The 23,290-nt window shown below is 45.5% G+C and overlaps 1 protein-coding gene across 1 annotated transcript in view; it reads right to left on the reverse strand.

Moving 5' to 3' along the window:
• Positions 1-232: 232 nt before the first annotated feature.
• Positions 233-23,290, reverse strand: part of LOC104074324 (alpha-2-macroglobulin-like) — a gene marked incomplete at its 3' end in the record, with an annotated part of 24,761 nt that continues 1,703 nt past the window's right edge. Inside the window, exons 2-27 of the mRNA XM_009574404.1 lie at positions 22,998-23,181; positions 21,788-21,947; positions 20,852-20,904; positions 20,300-20,320; positions 19,771-19,939; positions 18,425-18,509; positions 17,447-17,570; positions 16,086-16,200; positions 15,737-15,846; positions 15,061-15,219; positions 13,429-13,656; positions 13,025-13,088; positions 12,386-12,528; positions 10,363-10,512; positions 9,535-9,705; positions 8,747-8,891; positions 6,860-6,968; positions 6,289-6,517; positions 5,892-6,018; positions 5,111-5,232; positions 3,706-3,757; positions 3,108-3,191; positions 2,537-2,713; positions 1,944-2,028; positions 639-795; positions 233-301 (exon numbers count right to left, since the gene is read on the reverse strand). Of these exons, the coding sequence (XP_009572699.1) occupies positions 233-301; positions 639-795; positions 1,944-2,028; positions 2,537-2,713; positions 3,108-3,191; positions 3,706-3,757; positions 5,111-5,232; positions 5,892-6,018; positions 6,289-6,517; positions 6,860-6,968; positions 8,747-8,891; positions 9,535-9,705; positions 10,363-10,512; positions 12,386-12,528; positions 13,025-13,088; positions 13,429-13,656; positions 15,061-15,219; positions 15,737-15,846; positions 16,086-16,200; positions 17,447-17,570; positions 18,425-18,509; positions 19,771-19,939; positions 20,300-20,320; positions 20,852-20,904; positions 21,788-21,947; positions 22,998-23,181 (3,292 nt within the window). The remainder of the gene's footprint in view (positions 302-638; positions 796-1,943; positions 2,029-2,536; positions 2,714-3,107; positions 3,192-3,705; positions 3,758-5,110; positions 5,233-5,891; positions 6,019-6,288; positions 6,518-6,859; positions 6,969-8,746; positions 8,892-9,534; positions 9,706-10,362; positions 10,513-12,385; positions 12,529-13,024; positions 13,089-13,428; positions 13,657-15,060; positions 15,220-15,736; positions 15,847-16,085; positions 16,201-17,446; positions 17,571-18,424; positions 18,510-19,770; positions 19,940-20,299; positions 20,321-20,851; positions 20,905-21,787; positions 21,948-22,997; positions 23,182-23,290) is intronic.

A 23,290-nucleotide genomic window follows, 5' to 3' on the forward strand; every position in this document is an offset into this window, starting at 1 on the left:
AGGTTTTTGCCTTAGTGAACTTTGAGGAGAGGTCTGCCAGAATGACAGCTAGGAACAAGTAGGGTACAACATGTTCCAGAAATGCCAAAATTGACAGCACGTAATTCTCGTATCACAGGGCTCAACAACCAAGTCGTTTTTTCAATCTGGAGCAAATTCTGGGCACTACTGTGTCATCATAGACTGACACAACATAACTGACTCAAGTTAGGGTGCAGCCACATACAGTTACAGGCAGAGGAATCTCCAGCAATGCGATAGTGATGTAGGCCGTCAGCGAGACCTCGTTGTCCACTCCACCCTGCAGAAAAACACAAAGGTAGATGCTCACCCCACCTAGCTTCTTATCTTCAGTCTTTTCTCCCACTCCAGTGGGAATACTTTATTCTGCATTGTAGACCCTTAGCTTGCCTCCTCCCCCTTGCAGCTGATGTGGAAGTCAATACCACTTGCAAAGTGCAGGTTAGCCTTCATTCTGCTTCCTGTTGTGGCAATCATACAGAATGGCCTCTGGCTCCCTAGTTCTTGCCATTGACATGGGAATTTCCCATCTGCCTGTATGCTCAAGAAGTTCAACTGGACCCGTCTGACTTATTGTCAAGTTCTAACCTCTCAAAAAAACGAGGCAGACATGTTACCTTCATAGCATTGTTCAGGAGTGTCCCAGAACTGCGGAAACAGCCATTTGCATTCTGTTTGTAGGACAGCCAGACCAAAGCATCCTGTATGTGCTTCTCATCTATGAAGATGTGAGGCCGGGCCTGGGCAAAGGACTTGAGGACAAAGGCTGTGAGCCTGAAAGGGAGAAAGAGCAGTGAAAGGGCCTGAGCAGGCCTGTTGTCCATCTCAGGTGTCAGAGCCCATGTGCACATCATCTGTCTGGAGAAAGGCAAGAAGGCCTGGGGAACTGTGGGCCAATTAGTCAGACCACATGTATATTATATCTTCATCTTAAAAAATCTGTCAAAAAACTGCTTCCCACCTTGATTTCTTGTCCCTCTCTTGGCTCATAAAACCCTGGATCCCATTGTGTTGAGGCTACAGTTTGAAGGACAGTGATTGTTGATCTGTATCTAAAAAAAATCTCTTTGGAAAAAGTAGGGAATTGCAGGCCAATTAGCTCAACATCTGCGTAACAGTAATACTCAAAATGACAGGGGAGAATAATTAAATCCCTGCTAGCTCATGGTCTGCTGGCAGGACTCTTGTACTAAAAATTCATGCCTCATGGGTTTCCCAGAACTCCCCAGAGTTTTAAAATAAAGAAGAACATGTTAAAAGAGTTTTTGCTACAGTTGTTACAAGCAGTTATGGAGAAAAAGCAGGCATGTGGTGAGAAGCCAACATGCTGTCAAGAGCCAAGTACTGTTTCGGAAACTAAAAGCAAACCGAAGATGATGAAATCATCCATTCTTACCCTTACCTAAAGTTGAAAATGCATGGCAATGATATGCTGGAGCAACTCAAAACTTTGCAGTAAGTCACACTGGCAACACACACGCTCCTCCAGGCTGTCTTTGCTTAGTAACACACAAACACTCTTGAAAAAAAACATACAGCACTGCTCTTGGATTATCCTCCTTTCCACTTATATGGAAACACCTTTCCCGGCAAACTTCTCAGCAGATGCTAGCCTAGAAGAGCTGCCACTGCAACTCTTCAGTCTTCCTCAGTCAGGATGTGAAGTCTCTGCTCCCTTCTTTCCCAGTTTATCTCCATTTCCTTCTTGTCTGTCATGGTCCTCAGAGCTGCTGGTGGGAGGATGTGCTTCAGCTACATAACTGGCTGATGCAGCCTATTTCATTAAGTAGGAGGCAGCACAGGGACCAGACCTGCTGGTCTACAACAGCATTTCCTATTTACTGTCATGCAACGTTTATTATAAATGTGCAGGTGAGAAAGAGGAGCATATAGGGGAGGCATAGGTGACATTGAAGTCTCACCAGGTGTTCCCCAGTTGGCCATAACGTGGTCCAAATGTACTGTAAGAGCCATCTGGGTGCTTGTAGTTCAGCTGCCTCTGATAACCTGCGATGGAGAGTTAAAGCAAGATTCAGATGCCAGAGAAAGTCTGCTGAGGGATGGGGGAACAGAAAAACAGCTGTATCAGCAAAAGCAAAGGAGAGAGGAATAGGTCAGTCCTGTCCTAGCCAATAAGAAGTACTGGTACATCCCCACCTCCATGCACTGCTTGTACTGCATGAGGAGAAGCAACACCTGCTTTTCTTCGGAAGGAAGGCAGGACATATTAATGACAATGGACAAGTCACTGTAGCAGGTCACGTGACAACTCTGCGCTGCATAGCCACCCAATTAGGGAACAGAGAAAAGTGGGTGCAATGATCAGATACCCTAATGCTTAAGCAACAGAAAATAATAAAGGAAAAAGCAGCGAAGGGCCTTCTCAGGCATACAGCAGAGACCATCTGTGCATGAGAGGAGCTCTCTTTCCACATCTGGCCAACATTTGACACAACCACCCCAGGCAGGATCTGGAAAAAAGCCAAAGCAGAAGCAAAGCCATGTCCCAGCTTACCGCTTACTAAGTATCCGATGGCCTTGGATTTGACCTCCTCACTCAGCTGCCCTGTCTTGTTCAGATAGTCCAGGACGTAGATGTTGGGTGCAAAAAGGACCATGTTCTGCTCCCCACAGCCGAATGGCATCTGGAGGAGCTGGTGCAGGTTCTGCATGGCAGTGCCCATGATGTCGCCTGGGGAGCAGGAGATACCAGAGGGATATTAACAACACTCAGGGCTGGCTATCAGAATCAGAGGGAGCTACTGAATGAGAGAAGCAGGAGATGACAGAGAAGAACAAAAGAAAATCTGGATCGATAAAGATCCTGGAATGAAACACAGAACAGCAGAGAAAAGGAAAAGAGGGAAATGAGAGAAAGGTTAGGGCACTGGCAGAGAACCCTGAACAAAAGGACATGCAGAAAGAGGAAAAGGAAGAGCACAACCGGAAGAGAAAGTGCTCAAGACAGAAGGGATGAAAGACAGGAGTAAGGTGTGCTGGAAAACAGGAGAAAAAGCTGTGAGGTAGGAGGCCAACACAGAGGGGCAGAAACAGCATATGGTTCTTCTCCCAGGCTGCTTACTCACCCAGAACTGAGAAATATGCTCTGCCTGAGTCTTGTACCACATTTGAGGGTAGCAACAGGGAAAACTTCTCTTTCACAGGCACTCCTGAGAGAGAAACAAGACCCAAACAGCTTCAGTGCAGTCCCAAGAAATGGCTAGTGGAAGGGGAGGGGGCCTCAGTGAAACAGCAGGAACACTTCCTGTTAGAAATGCCCTGACTTCATTCATTTCGTTTTTCCCTGGCTATAAGGCATGAAACCACCCCCAGCCACCATTAGGCACTGTAGATCACGTGTATACAGTTTTTTCCCGGGCATGCTAGAAAACAGGAGACAGCGCTTGTAACTCCAGTGTCAGCACACAGGAGAACAGGGGTGCAAACAGCCATGCTAAGTCTGTCCTAGCTCATACCCTAACACTTAGGCAGAATGATCCATTCTCTAGGGCTTTCTTCTGTCTTATGTCTCAGGCTTCCAACTGATGAGGCGTGTTTTGATTACCTAAAAATATCAGCCTATCTGGAGTATGATAGAGGCAGCACTATCTTCCTCCTCCAGGCATGTCCCACCCATCAAACCACACAGGAACAAATGGAGAGAATGGGGAGAGAGGGCTTTACCTTTTACACAGAGCACAGAGTTCTGGGCTGTTTCCTTCTCAACTCCTTCAGGCTTGGGTGGGATAAAGGAAAATAAGAGAGGTGAGAAGTTAGTGAAACAGAAAGTACAGACAGACAGAGGAATCCTCAACAAGGACAGAAGGATACGTAAAAAGAAAAGTGAGTGAACTGGAGAAGGAGAGGCAGTCAGAAACACTCCCTGAAATACAGAGCTCTGAAATAATTTAAGCAAGTAAAAGAAACATGATCCTAAGTGACTGGTGTTGTACGTGGGGGAAGGACAGGAAAAGGAAAGGGACGCACTGCAGGACTATCATGTGAATGACCTGCAACTATTGTATGCAGCGAGAGACACTTAACATCCTTGTAACAAGAGGACTGCAGCATTACAGCAAGTGCTTTTGTTAGCAAAAGCTCACAGTTGCTCTAGAGGGCTGTCCTGAAGAGATATCTGCAGTGCTATTTATCATAATGCTGCAGATGCTTTGGGGAAAAAAAATTGAGTCTGTTGATAATAGAAAGGGAAAATGTTGTACACTGTAATATCTGGTGACACTACTGATACCATACAACACAGTAGGCAAACATTAGGGGTTTTTATGATACAGAGAAAAGCTAAGAACATAGAATCTACCTGCCAGATTACCACACCCAGTATAATAAACCAGCATTTTCCTATAAAGGATGTGCAATACTGCCACATAATATTTCCTTCTGTACCACATCACATCAGCAACTTTCCTTGCCACAGGAAATGGATAAGCTGTAAAACTTAAACATGTTTTCATGGACTTTTATAATATCCGGAGTTTTGAGGGGGCTTCTCTACAGGCATCACATTCCCGTAGGTGCTTGTGAATCCCCCACGTTCATCCTGGTGCCAGACTATGGTAGCAAACCAGAACTGCATTAACACTCAGATTAAGAGGCAGTTTGCTTGGCCAGTCAACTAGCAGAGAGGCAGCATGTGCTGACTGGCAAACTTAATGGGGGTGTCTCAAAAGAAGGAGAGAGGCTGTAAAGAGGGTGTATTGAAATAGGAGGTGACAGGTAGATAAAGGGAAGGGTAGACTGGAGTAGAGTCCTGCTACAGTAGGGGATAGGGAAAGTTTATAGTACTGGGAGACACATTGCACAGCCTTATTAAGCTGCAGTATTTATGCAGCCCTGCCAAAGTATAAAGATGATGTAAGACCATCATATTGCCACGTTGTGTGGTGGTCTCATAGAATCATAGAATCACAGACCAGCCCAGGTTAGAAGGGACCTCGAAAGATCATCTGGTCCAGCCTTTCATGGGAAAGGGAGCCTAGATGAGATTACCTAGCATCCTGTCCAGCTGCATCACCGTGTACGCTCTAGCCTGTGGGAAAGCTCAGTTCTCCCCTTCCCACAGCCCACATACCTCCACCAGCAGCTGTTTGATGACCGTGTCCTTCCGCCCTTTCTCAGGAGTCTCCATGATGGCGTTCCCGCAGGGCTGCTGGTTCTGCAGGGCCTCAGTGCTCACCAAGAACTCCACCTGCCCTGGAGAAAACAGGGGTCAGCCAGCACTGCCGGGCAGAGCCAGGTAATGGAAGTCACTGCCACTTCCAGGAGTTTCAACCTGCAGGCCCATGGGTGAGGATTTCCCATTACAACTGGGCCCTGCTTCTTTCCCACAACATAGCTATCTATATCAGAATCCATCCTGGAGCAGATGAGCTGCACTGCCATTCAAAGGTGACTTTATTTTGGTGACCCTTTTCCAGAACCTAGGACACCACAGTGGTGGGACTCACCAGCCCCACTGCTGTTCAGCACACTGCTACCCCGCATGCACACCACAGCTGCTACCACAGCACGTAACAACAACAGTGAAAACAAAGTATGAAGATCCCATGGGGCAGTCATCTAATCTCTGGGAGGGATGGAGCTGACAGAGCATCCCCACTGGCCAGCAATGTCTCTGGCTTCAGAAGATGTTGTCCAAGGGCTGTAAGGCTTGATGGTACTGCATGTGGTGCCAGACAGAGCCTTGGACACTGTAAGTCTGCCAGCCTTTGCCTCCCAAATAACCCCAGATGAGACAGACACTCAGCTGCAGTGCTTCCCAGGAAACTGTGTTGCTCTAACACCCGATACTGAACGGGGAGAACAGCACAGAGAAACCCTCCCTGCAGTTTTCAGCACCCTGAGACCTTTACCTAGAGATTTGGGAGTCACCAGCCAAGCCACAGTTTTCCTCCCATTCTCGCAGAGACAGTGAGATTCTTCCTCCTTTTCCACCGGAGTAGCCAGGAAATGAGCAGACTGAGCCAGAGTCACACTGACCTGCCAGTTGTAGAGAGAGGTGCAATCAAGGAAGGGTGATCATGAGAGACAGGGAGCTAGGAAGCCATAGCAATAGCTATTTCTTCAGTAGCAAAGGAGCAGGGAGCTGGAGTTTTGGGTTCTGCGTTTGTAGTATGTAAGAGGAATAACATAAGAATTTCAGGGGTGATGGGTCTAGGGCTACTCAGAGATAAGATAAGAAGGCTAGGTGAAGGCAAGATGTGTACAAGAAAGTACACATGTACAGAGAAGGATTTAAACCTTCCTTACCCTGATGCAGGAGGTCAGGTAGTTGAAAACGGTGGCTTTCAGCATGAAGGCCTCACCACGCACCACAGAGTAGGGCAGGGTGAGCTCTACAAAGAAGGGCTGGAAGGATCTGAGGGACACTGTCGGGGACAGGCCAAAGCCCGTGTCTGCCGAAGTGCAGAACGCATTCGCTTTCCATTCAGTGATGGTGTCAGGGATGGTCACATCCAGATCAGCATTTCCCTCAGAACTGGTGAAGCACAGAGAGCAAGGGATGATTTTTTTATGGCATTTTGGTGACTATCTGTACCCCTTTTGGCCTACTGAACAGTACTGCCTGTGTGAATGATAGGGCACAGTATATTTGTTACTGTAGGGGCACCCCACATCTTCTTCCAGGCCCATGACCATTCCTTGGACAAACCTAACCATGGCTGAAGGTAATTCCATCTCAGAGGATTGCCAAGTGATCTCGGCAAACAATAAAGGACTTTTTGGCATTGAAAAGGCTTGGCAAACCTGTGGGGATTCATGTTTTCACCTCATAAAACCAGTTTTATTAAAAAGAAAGGAACTAGCCCAAGGTGCTCACCTTATAGATACTAAACTCCAAATCCAAGTTTCTGGGAAATACTTCCGGACTGTCTCCGTCAGCTCTCCAGGAGTGCTTGGCGTGGCATAAAGTCTATCTGCCTGAAGGCCTGAATGTGATGACATGGAAAAGATGTCAACTACTGATACTTCCAAACAAGCAAGATCTGCATCAGCATCACGCTTTGGTCTGAGAAAGCGGCAATCTACGTGACAATCAGAAGCCTTGCTGGCAGCAAATGTTTGCTGTGGCTGTAGTGAGCACTGGTACCAACAGCAGTGAAGTTTCAGGGTCAGGGCTTATTAGCAAGAGCTAGCCTTCCAGTATTTTCTGCTCGTCTCCAGCGAACCTCGAAGTATCTGGGGCAACACTTTACAAGGTTAAAACAAGGATGTTAGAGCAAAGAGCTATTTATGACCTTCTGCGCAAGCAGCCTTTTCCCTTTCAGGCACAGTCTTAACATGACATCCTTCTCTATCCTATCAGGCCAGCTAGCAATGGAACATCCCTCTGTTGCAGTGTTTTTTGTAGGGTCATTATGATTCAGAAAACCACCTCCCTGCCAAATCTACGGCCTCCTAAAGAACTAGGCTGGAGATGCTCGAACTGAAAACATGCAGTTGGAATTTTAGAGGGGTAAAAATGGACTTTTTGACTAAAACAAAATTTTCACATGTTAAATTATTCCCAAGAAAATATTCTGAGTTTGGGATGAAATTTGGTAAAAAATAAGCCTTTGTTTGACTTCTTTGGTTTTGAACAGCTGGGAAACAAAGGGGGGGGGGAAAGGGGGAGGTGGGGCAGGATGGGACAATTGGTTTGCTTGGCTTTGACAAAAGGAAAGAAAAATCCACCCAAACAGATAAAGAAGAAAAGTTCTTAACTAAATTCTAGTTTTGGTCATCTTTACTTTGGCTAAATTAATTTCTATGTTTAGATAAAAATTGTGTAGCTAGCAAGTATCCATACTACCTGTGCAACAGGCACCTCCAAAGTCTGACAAGGTCTCAGGGCAAGGAATGAAAGATGCTGTCAGAGCTGTATCACATAGCTCCTAGCAAGAGTGACAGTGGCTTGCTTGTATTGTCTATCACGGTATTTCAGTCTTCTTACTGCTGCCTATTTCAGTTTAAAATAATTAAAAAGCATCTATCCTGCATCGTAGCAACCTGTGTCAAAAGTTGAAATTGTCTTAAAACTGGATATGTACAAAAGCACAGGTTCTTGTGCCAAGGGACAACTCTCTAAATCAGTTATCCAGCTAGAATAACCTAGATTTTCCAAAATATTTCCCTTAATATGAGACTCTGGATGATGAGATGATATGGCCAATTCTGTCTCCCAAATAGCTACAGCGTAAGAGTTGAGATAGCCCTTAGAAATAGGGTGGGTCCATTTCAGACTGGACTTCTGCAACTTGCATCTTACCATTCTGAGCCTCGAAAGTCTACCAACTTGTCACTGAAAATTTTCTCATCCACTTCATCTGGTTTTGATCATACATAATACCGGGTGAGTCAATGAGGGCAGACTGAAGATGGTATTGGAGACCCCTTAAGTGATGTCTAGGAAAAGAAGTCTAGTGCAAAAGCCTAGTGAGCAGAGAATTCAGCAGCAGAATAATATCCTCTGCTCTGCCAGTCTTTGAAAACTACCTGGTTCTGCTGATTTCTAATGTGGAGTTATCAAAGCTTGTCTGTAGACCTTCACAACTCAGCAAAAGAGATATGCCCTACACTCATACAGAAGCTGACACCTATGAACCCACTTCAGTACTGCTTCCAATGGTTCAATCTACAGCCCCAGCTCTTGTTTGAATATTCACCCCAAAATACAGACAGGATCTCTGTTCAGAACAGAGGTGATAACAAGACCCAGTTCCTTTACCGCTTATCCTCATTGCATGCATAGGTGGTCCGGGCATGACTGAAGCTGATGCAAGGCCAGCTCCTGCTGCAGGTATGTAATTCTCAGTGCTGCAATACCAAGGTTTCCTCACCTTGGTATTTGTGAAAACCTTTAAACCCATTTCCTATGGGAGAGAAATCCAACATGGTTTTTTATTACTGAGTCCTGTTGAGGTTTACACAGCAGACCTGACATTGGTATTTTACTGCCTCAAAAGGAGAAGCTGTTACTGTCCTGTCCTGTCCTTCTCCTCAAAAGGAGAAGCTGTTACTGTACTGTTGGACCTTGAGATAAACCCCCCAACCCTGGGTCTGGGTGCCTGGGTGGCTCAGAGAGACCAGATCCCCTCTGTCTCTAGGGCACTGGTTCCAGTCCAATTCCAGCCTAGGGGTCAGGATGAGATACAGAGTTTTCTCTCTGGAAGAAAATGTCTGTGGCTACGATGCAGCTCAAGCACTTTACTTGGGGTAACTCTAATGGCACAGGATTATTTACCTCCTGTTAGAACCTCATTTCAAGTCAACCTCAAAGATTTTCCTATAAGAAGAAAACTTTGAGACTGATCCCTTTTCCACCAAGTTGGGAGCAAAGCTGGCAAGACAGGTGAAGCTTATGACTCTCACTGAACTTGCCTCTGGATAAAAATTAGTGCCAGATCATTAAGATTCACAAACCCTTCCCTTGTTATGTTGCATCATGGCACAGAAGGCTTAAGCATTCTCAGTCCTTCTCCCACTCCACTCCCTAGCCATGCAAGAGGGCTATACCTTTAGGATGCTGTAAGTGTCCTCTTCGTTCGTCTCTACTATTGGAGCATAGCTGATCCCATTCAGAACTATCTTCTTCAAGGGGACACAATTCTCCAGGGGCTCCTCCAAGAGCATGTCTGGACCATGGTGATAGTCATGCAACTCCGTCCCTAACAGCAAGCTATACACCTAGGCAGAAAGAGCCAGGGTATTTGGCATTTTCAGTGTCCACTGTCACAAAACACGACTGAGGGAGTTGGATGCAAGCACCATAACAGTCACATCACCTGCACATACATCCACGTTGCCATGGTCCTCCCTGTGGTGGGAGCAATGGCAATTTGGGAATCAAAAAAGAGATCCAAATTTGGAGATACTGCCTCTTTTGTTATGGACAGCGTGTCACTCTGGTTATTATGGCTCAAATATATAAAAAATTACACTGGCCAGACCATCTGCAGTCTTTTGTCCCTACTCAAGGATTGTCGTTTGCTGCTTGGCATGAGGGGAATAAACTCTCTGACACTTCCAGACGCGACTCCAAGAAAATTAATCCATGGCTGGCGAGAATAACTGAAAAATCATCATCAAACTCACAACAGTGTTTGGCTCCGGCCAAGAGAAGGAGTCATCTTAAAAGAGCTTCCTAATTGCCATCCCTACAGTTGCACAAAACCCCTAAGAAATAGCTGCTGCCCAGTTCTCATCTTTTTGCCCACTGAAGGAAGATGAGAAACAGCACAGGGCAGCTTTCCTGTGTCAGCACTTACAAGAGGGACTGTTCATTGTCTCCACCCCAATACTGGGCTGCAGGCTCCAAGTCTGCTCCACAGACTAAGCACTTACAGAGCTGGGTGACAGGTCAGCTTCTGGCTTCATGAGGAGAACGCTCTTGTCCACAGCACGGACAGCGCAGAGGGAGTTCGGGGAGGCTCTGAACAGCAAGTGAGCATCAGAAGAAGGCAGGCCTTCAGACGGAGAGAAGCTCAAATCCACCTGTAGCCACAGGAAAAGCTACGTCACAGATGCTTTACTCTTGCAGGACTTCTGCCTTCAGTTAAGTACATCAGTTCCAACCTTACAAAGCCCTTAACATATGCATGCACACACCCACCCACACACACACTCCCTCTGTGCTACTGCAGGGCTGGGTTTCCTTCCTGCAGTGCCAGAGGAATCAGCACTAACAGTTCTTGGCAACTTCCAGCATCACAATTGCTCATAAAACTTTTAAGGCAGTTTTGAGTTTTATGGCCACTGTGAATGTGATGAGATAATCCCACATAGTGGCTAGATCTGTTCAGGCAGCTGGGCATGGTCTTGAACCAGGTCCAGTCTTTGTACTGCACCCAGATATTGTATGTGGAGAGAAAACAGGCTTGCAAAGACCTTGCTTAGCAGATTCTTTGGTAACATGAGAAGCAGTGATGCCCTGGAGCAATATTGCAATATCTACTGGCTGGTAATGATTCTGAAGATCTGGCCTGTTGGTTGAGGCCTGCCAGACTTGGGTGCCTTTCCCAAAACCTAACTCACAACTCTAACGACCCTCTACCAACCTCTGCCCTGGAAGTTCTTGCTAGCAGAAGTTGTTGTCATCACCATCTCACATGATTTTGTAATAAGATGGCTGACCTGCATAAATCTTCCTTCTCCTCAGCAGTACAAACCCTCCCCTAACATGCAATGATCAAATCATCAAAAAGCGAAACATGTTGCCTGACAAAGCAGCATCAGCTGCCAATCTCCCTCATGTCCCAACCAGACCACCACAGCATGTCTTCTGCTGATACCCCCCACCTCTCCCAGGGTGGACTCATAATCCTGAGACTGCAAAAACAATATTCTTCAGGAAATGGCAGAACAAGGGCTGTAGCAAGCTTGCTACTAGAAAAACTGTTTAGCATAGAGATAGCCCAAAGTCTTTCCTATCCGGTCTGACAACTGCTTTGAATTCAGGAGGCTTTCAGAGAGGAAAGCAATATCTGAGCATGTAAATCACTTGGCACTTGGCTTGCACCCAGACCTTAACGCAGTGCATAGTATGACCTTTAATATATGAACAAAATTCAGGTGACCAAGCTCCTACAGTGACACCAGTCTCAAGAACTCATTTAGCTTGGGTTTTAGCAGGACAAAGGACTGCCTTTAGCAGTGTCCTGTCTACTATTCTGAAGTCCCAACGGGAATTTTTGAGGTTGTTCTTTTCTTAGGGTCGCTCATACATCAGTCTGCTATTCTGCATAAGGAATATGTGGGGCTATAAGAGAACAATGGTCCACACACTCACAAAAAGAAGGCTTTATTTTTCTGCACTTTCAGTCTCACCGTTGCTACTGAAACACCACTGTGCATTGCTCAGCAGGTTCAGGCAAGGTTTATCTCCATTAACATACAATAGAAATTAAAAAGACAGGATAAGATATATGGGAGTTGAAAGATCTGACAAGTATTAGCTTCGCCCACTGGGTTGGGGCTGTGTGTGGTTTATTTTCGCTCTGTGATCACACAAGCAGCCACCTCATTGCTGGAATGAGTTTGTGAGAAATGGAGTGAAAGAACACGGGTTGCAGTATAAGACATGCGGCTTCCCTTTTTCTTACCCAGGACCATCTGTGAGATCAGTGGTTGTGACTAGTGGCTAAGAGGGGGTTTATCGCTGTAGTCCCTGCTAGCACCTATTTCCAACAGCTGATCACCTCCAAGCTAGCACAAACCAGTTAGCAGTGAAGCTACCTAGAACAATTGATAGGTGGCTTGTCCAGTGTTAGTAAATCTAAATCAATGAGCTTAGCCAGGATAAATCTAAATAAATGAGCTTGGCCACACTGCAGTCTGATGGCTGCTCCCTCAAGAAGTAGACACTTACCTTATTGCTGAAACACTTTTCTACATTGAACTTGGTCGAATCAGCAATCACCTCCCTGCTGGGGACAGTGGTGTAGACAAGCACTTGGGCCACTGGAGCAATATCAGCTTGTACAGGCAGCTGTAGCCAGAAGACCCCATTGGCTAGCAAACAAAACAAGAGCAAAAAGTTAAGGTACGGGTAACCTGCTCTTGGAGCAGCCAAAATTCTAGGTTTGACTTCATGCTGAACTTCATCCTAGCCGTGATGAAACTCCAGGCCTCCAAGTGGGATGAATTGGTGCTCACAGAGATGCATAAGTCTCACTGTCTGACTGAAAAGGCCTGTTTCAAGTCCTGTTTTCCAGTGCATAAGCATGCTGAATTTTGGTTCAGCTTCTAAAAACAATTAGTCTGTGTCTCCTAGGAGCACTGGAGCCCCAGAAATGCAGTATCAGAGGAAAGACAACTGGCACAAGGGATTAGAGCAAATCTGTGCAAAGCCTAAATAAAGGCAGAGAAAAGAAAGCTCAAACTCTTCCCATATCTTAGAGGACATGGAGATGTGGATCCCTGCATTTATATGGAAGCAGCCTGTGTGTCTGCCACAGTTGCCTAGCCTCTGAGGACAGCGACAATTTGGCAGGGGAGAGGAACTCACCACTTTTCTGGTCCAAATCCAGAATGTGGGTGCCCGCTTTCTTAATGATTCCCTTGGCCATCACCTGAATGGAAAGAGAAACCCTGCTGTGATTGAGGTTATGCATGAGCCAAACCTTAAAGAGGGGGAACCTGAGAGGAGAACAACTGTGCTGTATGTCTGCTGCTTGTACCCTGCTTAGCTGCTCTATGCCTCCCTGTAGCAGAATCCCAGTGCTCACCCGGGGGGCACTGGGACATCCTTACTCTTCTGCTCCTAAGCCAGACCCTCCTTTTTGTGGGAAAAGAACACATGAAGGATGATGGGAAAGCACTTAAAGCCTGCTGCCACAAATCACAATTTCCATCTCGAGCCCCGCTACAATTACCAGTGACAACCTCACTGTATGGCAGGTGCAAGCTTACCAGGCAGTAAAAGATGATTTTCTTCTGCTCTCCTATGGCCTCTGGAGTAAGGATATAGTGCACCCGGACCTCTGTGGAGGAGCCACAGCTGAGTGTCTCGGACTTGGGCTCAATTTTGAGGAAGCTATTACTAGGAGAGTAAAAGCGCTTTAGTTGGAGATAGCCTTCTCGATAATACGGAACAACCCAGGAACGGTCATAGCAGTAGGGGTGTACTTTATGAGTTGCCTGGAAAAGGAGAAAATACACACATAGATCCTCAAACACAGGTGGCTGAACTGGAGCCAAAATTCATGGCCTAGTATTAAAGGTTTGGTATTTTTTGTATTTAAGCAACGAGGTAGTCTACAAAAATCCCTGATGAGTTTGGAAGATGCAAAACAGGGTGGTGGTATCCTTAGCAAATCATTGGGAATGATCTTACTCCCAGAGAAGCTGAAGTTTGTCTCAAACAAGCTGAATCATATCAGTTGTTTGTTTACTACCAGTATCACCTCAAGGGCTCTTTACCCTCATACCTTGCCCTAGTTTAAAGAGAAGAGAAGCTTATTTTCATTTTTCTTCTCAATATTGGTGCTGGAGAAGGAATAGTGCTGTTCAGTTCAGAGACTACTAGTGCCAAGATCAAGCTAAGGATGCTATGGAAAAGGAAGAAAAGTCTCCACCTGAGAATTCAAAACCTAAATTGAATAGAAGTTTAGGAGCTGAGAGAGTCCAGGTCTTCTTAAAAATGAGAGCAAGGGGAAGATATTTCACATTTAGAAGGGTGCTACTTCAGCATTTCATGTGCCTCACATGCCCTTATTTCCTTATCTTTCTCACTATACTTGAGAATTCTTGCCTTTTCTTTACTCTGCAAAATTCTGAAAACTTCAAGCACCTAGTGGTAGCTTCTGGATAATTTTTAATGGTTTTAATCTGTGACAAGAGAATTGTAAGGAGAAGAGCAAATATAATTCTAGACAATCTGCCCTATTCCAGGGTGAGATATTACGAAATGTGCATATTGCACATATATTGCATTTTCCACTAACAAAAGGATGCTCAGCAGCACTTATTTTTCCCAGATAAACAAATTCCACACCAGAGAGAGAATTTCTGTGAATGGTTCATACTCTTTTTCTCTCTATGGCAGGAAAAAGAAAAAAAAAGAAGAAAATAAGGAGGACAGCTTAGAAATTCGGAATGCTAAATTAAACCCTGAGAGCTGCAGATTACCTTAACTGACTACAAAGGATATTTAGATGAGATACTTGGGAAATCATTTAATTGAAAAGTCAGCAAAGCACTAGCAGCACTCCACTATGGGAGTTAGACCTACCCTTGAAACAGATTTGTCTAGGTAGGGCTGGTGATCCCTTGGAGCAGAATGGACTATTATGATCTCTTGATGTTCCTTCTAACCCTATATTGCTATTGCCAAGCAGAAATCAAATACTTACAAGCTAAGTCCAATTGTGACATGGCAACCTGGTTTGTTGTACGGCTATTTCCACCACACTGATGTCAAGGTTGGCAAAACAATCAGGAACAAGAAGCTAAGTGCTTTTGCATAGATAGTAGAAACTTCAGAGGTACTCCCCTTCCAGTCCTGTGGGTCACTTCATCACCTCCTCTGCCCGCAGGACTCACCCTAATTCCAACAGAACTGAAGTGCAACATGGAAGTGTTCAGGGCAAACCATGCCCTGCCCTCTTCATTTGTTGTATAGTTGGTTTCCTGGCCTCCTTGTAAAGAAATCCTCACAATTTCATTGGCAATTGGAGCACCAGACCCATCCACTAGTTTCACCTGGAGGAGCAAAAACAGTACAGTATAGAAGGAGGGGAACGCCTGCCACCTGAACAGACTGATACACCACCAAGCTAAGGATGTTGGGCTCATGTCAGACAAGGAAGCCTCCACTGTACTTTACATGTGCATCATCTATCTCTTTCAGAGAGAGCTGCAAACTTTCTGAATCTTATTTCTTTGGCCCTTTCTTATCTCCACCTCTGGGTCAGAGGAGTGGACGTGGAGATTGACATGCACTCACACCCCTTAGGCTTCCTATTAAACAGGAGACTGGAAAAACAGAATTTTACTTGACTGGAAAAGCGGAAGCGTAAGGACAGAGGGGTAAGCAGAATGAGGGCTGTGCTCTCAGCTGCTGTTCTCTGGTTTGAGGGCCTGCAGAGGAGAGGAGGCCCACAGGGATGAGCAGCACTGAGGTCCAGCATCTTTGCAGAGCAGGGCATGTATCTGTCCAGGATGTTCAGTAGCATGATCGTTTGGCACTCATGGCATTCCATTCCCATAGTTTCCCTACCTGCCCAAAGAAGGGGATTCCAGGTTTGTAGTAGAAGTCTGAATGCTCAAAGGTGATTTTGCTAATGGTGGTTGTGATCTCAGAGAAGCTTGTTCCAATCAACTCCACTCCTGCAGGAAGAAGCATGAAGAATTAATTTGCCTCTGCTGGACCAGAATTACTTTTACTCCAGGCCAACACTCCTTTGCTGGACAAGCAATTTTGTTGATGCTTCTGGCCTCCAGGTGGGAAAACTTTAACATTCCAGAAAAGCAAGGGGCTGCTTTTCTCCCTCATTCCTACTTGGCAGGCCCCTCTTCTGGTCTCTCCTGTGCTTATTACATGGCTCTTCAATCCAGATGATTCATACCTGTCTCCTCCTCTTTAATTTTAGCCTCCACATGGAGCTTATTCTCGTATCCACTTCTCTTGAGCTGGAATAACTTTGTATTTACCATTTCAGAAATGCAGCCATAGTTGTCTGTCTGTTGGAAGAAAACAAACAAGACCATTATAGTTTCATTTATATAATGTTTATCCAACTTAATGAATCATCACTGTGCGTTGCTCTGAACTGGACGAGAAGCCCATAACCTTACAAATCATTCCCTCTGTTGTTTTTATCAAAACTGGCAAAGCACATAAGTAACTGGCAAGGAGCATTTTGAAGTACTTGCAGCAACATCAGAGCAAAGAGCTTGCAACCTAGAAGATTTTTGTGTATGTCTGTATGAACTTTGAAATTCCAAACACTTGATACAGAAGCATAGGGAATTATTCAGTCCTGTATGCAACACAGGATTTGTTTGCCAGGCATCAGGAACATTACAACATAGCTGCTGACTTAAAATGCACAAGCCATCTGAGCGATACATAAACCAAAACTTCTGTATGTGTAGAAAGAAGGTGACAGCTGGAAAAGTATTTCCAAAGCTTGCCACCTCTCTTCAGCATCTTCATGTACAAGGCAGGTCTCCACAGAAAAGGGAAGAGACACCTGGAACAGAGGTTAGCACTGCAGTGTTCATATTTTCTTTTAGCATGGATAACAACAGCAGTGGCAGAGGCAATTGTGGGGATCATAATGTAGCAGACCCCAAGGACCATAAGCATTCTTGTGCTTGCTTTCTTGTCCTGGCATATTTCCACAATTGCTATTACCCCAGCTTCTGTCAGTTAAGCTAGCACTGTTGCACCTGTCCATGCTCCAAACACCACTCAGTTTTGTTCTTGTAGACTTGCCAGCCTGAAGAGTGAAAAAAGTGATTTTTTTTTTTCTGTCTGTCTTAACCACTGCTGCTAAATCCATATTCCTTTCCTTCTTGCATCACCCTTCCCCTGGTTTCTGCTCCTTTCTGATACCACACACTGTCTGTAGTGTAAGCCAACTCCAGCTCTGCTTTCATCACTCATGCCTTTTCTCTCTCACTTCTCTCTTATACCCTCTACACTCCATCTGACCTTTTTTTTCTTTCTTTCATCTCTTCCTCCTCCATCAGCTTCTTGCCTTTACACACATCTTTCTTACTGCACAGACCTTCCCCCTATTTTTACCTTTCACATTTCATCTTGCACCCAATCTTCTCTCCTTCTTCAGGCTTCCTTAAAATACATGGAGTCTCTCCCCTCTTCACACTCATGCTCCATCAGAGCAAGCCTGTGCCTACAAGGCATGCTCAATAAACCACACTATCTCCTATCACTCTACCCACAAGACTAATCATGACTCACCTGTCCAGAGAACTCGTCGCACACTGCCTTAGCCTCTTCACCGTAGCAGGCGGTGGCTGCGTGTTCAAAGTTCCGGCAGACACGGAAGCTCACGAGGCCAGGAACAGGCTTCCCAAATGTGTATCTACCAGCAGGGAGGATTGAAAGAAAAACAGAGCCATTAGGAGTGTAAGAGGGATAGAGAAAAATTACTAGCTCACCCCCAGTGGAGCCAGGACTCTTCCCTAGAGCTGCCTCCAGGAGACAGCAGGGTCATCACAGGAAATAAAAAGCAGAAAGAAATTTGGTAACATTTTAGGATCAAGCTTGGCATCAGGGACAGGAGCACTGAATCTTATAGTCCTGATTACATCCCTGGGACTAACACACAAGTCTGCAGAAATCATTTTACCCTAATGCTGATTTAGTTGAGAGTACCCCTCACCTTGGAGAGTATGTTGCAAGTATCTACCCCGCCGCCCAGTTCTGATGGAACTGGTTTGTCTATGCCACGTGCTCTGGGTCTTTTGGCTTGTTCTTCAGCCTGAGTCATGGCTCTCCCTGCAGGATGCATGGAATTCATGCCATGCAGAATTGAATGAGGTGGCCCAAAGGAAAGAGGGCAGCTGCATCATTTACGGTTTCCTCTCAGCAACCACAAGCAGAAGCCACAGTTAAAACATCGTTCCCAGGTAAACTAAACTGAAGACCTCTTCCCCAGCACTGCTGCTGGTCTTAAATCCTCTATGACTCAAAAAATATGCAAAAAAAACCCTCCCAAAAAACGGAAGAACAGTATGTTTCTACATGTTACATAAAAAGTGCCCCAAGCAATAATTGTTGCCTTTTGTCTAATGGTAGATGTAGTCTGTTTGGTCCTGGGATCCCAAAAGGATTGAGAAATGTAATGAAGTATCATATCTCAGTCTCCCAACTGGACTTTCACCAGCAGCTGAAGAAAAGCCTGAAACCAAAAAGACTTGAAAGAATGACACTCACAGACCACAAACTGTCACCTTCAGCTTCTCATCAAGAATGGTGATCACCTTGGGCATTTTCACTGTTACTTCGAATTTTGGCAGCACTGCAGCAGAACCAAAGGAAAACAGTCTATGTGGTGGGGAATAACATAAGAATGAGACATGAAGGCTGCTCAAAGGCCATTCTTACAAATGTGCTGAAAGCCTTTTGCATCTAAATGGTCAGATTTAGAGGCTTCTGTCACCTGCACATCTCACCGAAGTCAGTGAAAACCACAGGCACTCAGCCAACCACCGTGCGAGGTAAGAAGACAAGATTATTACACCAGCTAGTAAAATACAGCAGCTTCTTAGATAACACATGGGTTGTCAGTCCCACAGCAGTAGGATACAGTAAAATAGAGAGCTAAGTCAATAGAGGTCTCCCACAAACATACAGAGCTGGGACTACAGCTTGGTCTCTGCATTTCCAAAGCATGTAGGTCTTTCCAATTTGCAAAGTAGGAAGACCCCATAGCTTCCCTGCTGACTTAGCACAGGGTGACATCACATCCAAACCCAGCTGCAAGAGGGGAAGTGGATGGTGACTGTCTTGGGAGAACTAGGAGGGATTCAGGGCACAGGAACAGTCTTGCAATTGAAAGAGGTCAAAGGACTTCCAGACTCATCTTCCAGAACTCATCTCTGCTGCACGAGCCAGATCATGTCAGACCACGTAACAAGGGCTGCAGCTGGCTTGCTGGGGTGGGAAGCTATGTTGGTTGTAACTATGCATGGGTGTGTATTGGGATACCATTTTCTAGCCAAGCAGATGGAACTGGCATAGGGGTGAGAGTACCAGAGAGAGGTTAAGGCACTAAGGGGTGATGTGAGCTACGGGTTTAGCTTGTGGGGGAGGACAGGCAAAATCTGAATTTACAGGCAGACCCAGCCTACACCAAAAGGTCAGGACTTTGGGCCTCAGGCAGGGGAGACCCAGACTCATAGCATGACACTTGACGTGTGTAGCCAGCTGCAGATGAGGCTGTGGCCTTAAATCACCTCTGAAAGGAGGTGAGACTTGTAGTTGCCAGCACAGACTGATCCAAGCACACTTGCTCGTCCTGAGGGGACCCTTGCTGAGGTGGGCAGTCAGAAGGGCCTGGGGCTTAGGAAGGAGTGGAGACAGGTTGCTCAAGTCCTTCAGTCTTCACTCCTCAGAAAGGGATGATGCTTGGGAGGGAGAGGACACAGAGACATTTTTCCAGCCATGCTGGATATCCTGGTAAGATCTACCATCCTGGTCAGATCTGCCACCCTGTTCAATTAAGCTTTCATGCCCCACGGGACTAGCTGTTAGGAACTTGAAACTGCAGCGACAGTTACCATACTCCTCCACAGAGAAAGGATGCCAAATTGTCTTCCCAGAGGCCTTCTGTGCCACCACTGTGTAGGTCCCTTGCATAGGTTCAGAGGTGAGGTTGAAGAACAGCTGGATTAACCCCCCCTTTAACTCTGCCTTTGCCCACTGGTACAGACGGTTTTTCTTTGGGTCCTACAGATAATGAGACCACAAGGAGATTGTGAGAACAGTGGGAGTCTGCAACGAGAACTAAAAACCACTAGCAAAAGCAGTGAGGGGAGGCCCAGCCCCAGTGTTTCAGGAGGCTGCAGGGTAGGAGCGGGGGGCACTAGCAGAGTTGTGTGGGGAGCCCAGGGCTGCACAATAAGAAGCTGTAACCTGGGCCCAGAGTACATGGTTGCCACCATGAGTTAAAGCTTTGTATATTCAAATTAATGTTATGGACCTGCTTAATAAATAAAATAGACAAGAATCATCTTGAGGCAACTGGTAGTTATGCTGCCCAGGTTGAGGTGTGATAGATGTGAACATGAATTTAATGTTTGTACATACCTCGATATAAACCAGCGGAAACTAGAAAGAGAAGAAAGGAAACAGCATATTTAGAATGCACATTTAGACAGAGTGCAAGCAATACAGTCAAATGACCAGGGTTATGACCACGTTTCAGGGAACAAGCTGATCACCCAATGGAATAAGGAAGAAAGTCCCTGGTATGGAGCAACAGAGCATTTTGAGGTACATCAAGAGGGAGGAAAATCCTTTGTCTCAGGCAGAAAAGTCAGCTGAAATTACTAACTCCGTACGATCTGCAATACTAATAAGACCAGGTGTACACTGTGATAATGCAGATTTGCTCACTGCTAAGGTGTTTACAACAGCACCATTCATTTGCAGTTTGTCAAACCTTTCCAAGAAAGCAGAAGGCAGCTTTATGCAGAAATCTGAAGAACAGATCCTGTTAACAAGATCTGAGGTAACCCAGGAATTGCACAGCTATCTCAGTGTACTGAGACCTCTCCCCAAAAGACACTTCTTTCCTTCCTTTCCCCATATAGATGACTTAAGGCCAAATAACTAGTGAAAAGGAAGTATCATACTTACCACCTCATTCAAGGGACGGAAGTCTTTATCCAGAGAAACAATTCTGAACAGGACTGATGGAGAAAGGCAGACAGTGAGGTTCCACAATGCAGTCACCAACCAGAAAACATCAGTGGCAAAAACAAAGGGTACAACAGAGAACAGAGCTGTTCTCTTCTAAAGAAATTCCATTCACTAGAAAGCTAAGTCATGCTAGAAGGTTACCCATGTAACAAATTACGTGAATAAGAGGATGTTAAGAGCAAATCCACAGCAGTGTGAACATCTTACTGATCACGGGCATCAGAATCTCATTAATTGGGACCAAAGTTAAATTTAAGTTGCCTTTGTCTACTTTGCAAGGATACATTTTTACATTGGAATTCACATGGGTCTTCTAATTTTGTTATAACTAGACTGACTTCTCAGGAAGGATGAATGCAAGCAAATTACTTCAGCACTTGGCTGCAAGTTTGTGTTGGCTCTCGATGGATAGAGAATTCAGTGTCTCTTTTAGGACATTAGTTCCTGTCCAGGCCAAATTTAGGACATCAATGGCCCAGAAGAAATAAATGGTTTACATAGTTCTCTCTGTCTTCATTGAGCAAAATCAGCTGCCGCTTTGAAAGCTATTTCATTACTTAGTCTGAATTTTGGCCCTGTTCTCTAGAGGACAAATATCCAGTCTTTCTCTGATTTTAATGCGGACCCTAACTGCATGGACCACAACAACAGAGCCCCCAGTGACAGAGGGAGTGTGTGCAGGTGCCCCAGATGCATGCGTATATCTTAAGGTTCCCCAAATTGTTCCCATATGGAGCATTAAAAACATAAGCCTCAGCCATAAGATTGCTGTTCTGACCCCCACTGAAAGCAGTCAACAACTGGCCAGCACAGTCCAAGAGTTTTAGTACATATCTTTGCTTCAAATGCAAATCTCCACCCCTTCCCTGGTACCTGTCTGTCCGGGCTTGTAGATGGGTTTGTCTGTCTGGACGAAGACCAAGCTCTCAGAATTCTTGACCAGCACCGACTTGCGGCTCCTGAACTGCAGTGTCGCCCCCTTCACCGTCACAGTGAGAAATGTGACTGGTGACTGGCTATTTGATTTTGGAAGCTGGAGAGTAAGAAGGCAACTATGTTACGGACCACCTTTAAAGGCTTCCTGAACTGAACTGGCCTTCATGAAATTAGAGGTCTAATACAATCCTGATGGACCCAACACAGAGGTCAGGGAAACTATAATCAGGAACAAGGGACTGATCTTTACGTGTTCCATATTCCTACTCGTTCCTACTGCTGTGCATTGATTGTGCAAGTATTGTGCAGGAAAGGAGCTCCCAGCTCTGCCACCCAATTTTAAGAAATTCTTACTGCCCTGACCAAAACCTTTCTGTCCTTTTCCTTTTGACATTCACAGGGGCAATGGAATAATCTCCCTTCTCTTTCAGATGTCCCTAGTCCTTGCAAAACATTTCCTTTTCCAAACCAGACATGCCAAATCTCTATACATCTCTCTCCAAGTGACAAAATTCAATCTTCAGCCTATATCTGACAAACCCAGACATGGATGCCAACCTGCTCAGTGTCCTGAAGGCCAAAGACGTAATCTGTGCTCTGAGCCAGATGACCAACTTTCCTAGTTACCTACAACTTGTTACAGTACCTAGGGCTGTCAATTACATTAAGCTATGAACTTCCTGCTTCATTCTCTTTTTCGCACAGAGGCAATCACAGCTCTATGTTCTAACATTAATTCAGTGTGTGCCTCACAAGGCAAAAAGTATCTGAGGTCTAAAAGCTCTACCCCAATTTGAAGGCACTCAAGTGACAATCTGTGGCTGTTGAAGGATGATGTGGAGAGCCATTTGAAGAAGCTGTTCACCAAACAGCCATCAGAAGCATGAATACTAAAACCTCTTCTTTCTCCTGGCCTCTCCTCCTCCCGTGCTAGAGAGGGGCTGGCTTTCCAGGATTCAGCATTTCCCATTCAGGTAGCATGCTGAGGAGATCTCAGCAGTGAGAGGGTGTTGCGGATGGACATGGACAGACCTTTGGCCAAGAGGGAAGTGAATACCTACACAGTGTTACTCTGTTCATTACTACTTGGTGCCCTTACAGTTTATCCCTGGCAAAAGGGATCATTCCACGAGGATGAGATACTCACAGAGAAAGGGACGCAGGTGAACACGTCCTTCTCCGACACCACATCATCAATCAAGCTCCTGTTTTCCCCCTGATACTCGAGTGTGGCACTCAGTGTCACGGACTCATTCAGGTGGGTCAGCTGAACGCAGGCTTTCTCAGGAGAATCAGTGTGTATCAGAAACGGCAGTAGCACCATATACTGCCTAGGAACAGGGGACAAGAACAGGTCAGAGGAGCAAGAACAAGTAACAGGAGCTGTACAGAAAGAGCAAATAAACCAATCTGATGACTACAGCCTTCACTGTACAGGGA

The sequence above is a fragment of the Fulmarus glacialis genome, unplaced genomic scaffold (genome assembly GCF_000690835.1).
Source record: "Fulmarus glacialis isolate BGI_N327 unplaced genomic scaffold, ASM69083v1 scaffold26093, whole genome shotgun sequence".
Lineage (NCBI taxonomy): Eukaryota > Metazoa > Chordata > Aves > Procellariiformes > Procellariidae > Fulmarus > Fulmarus glacialis.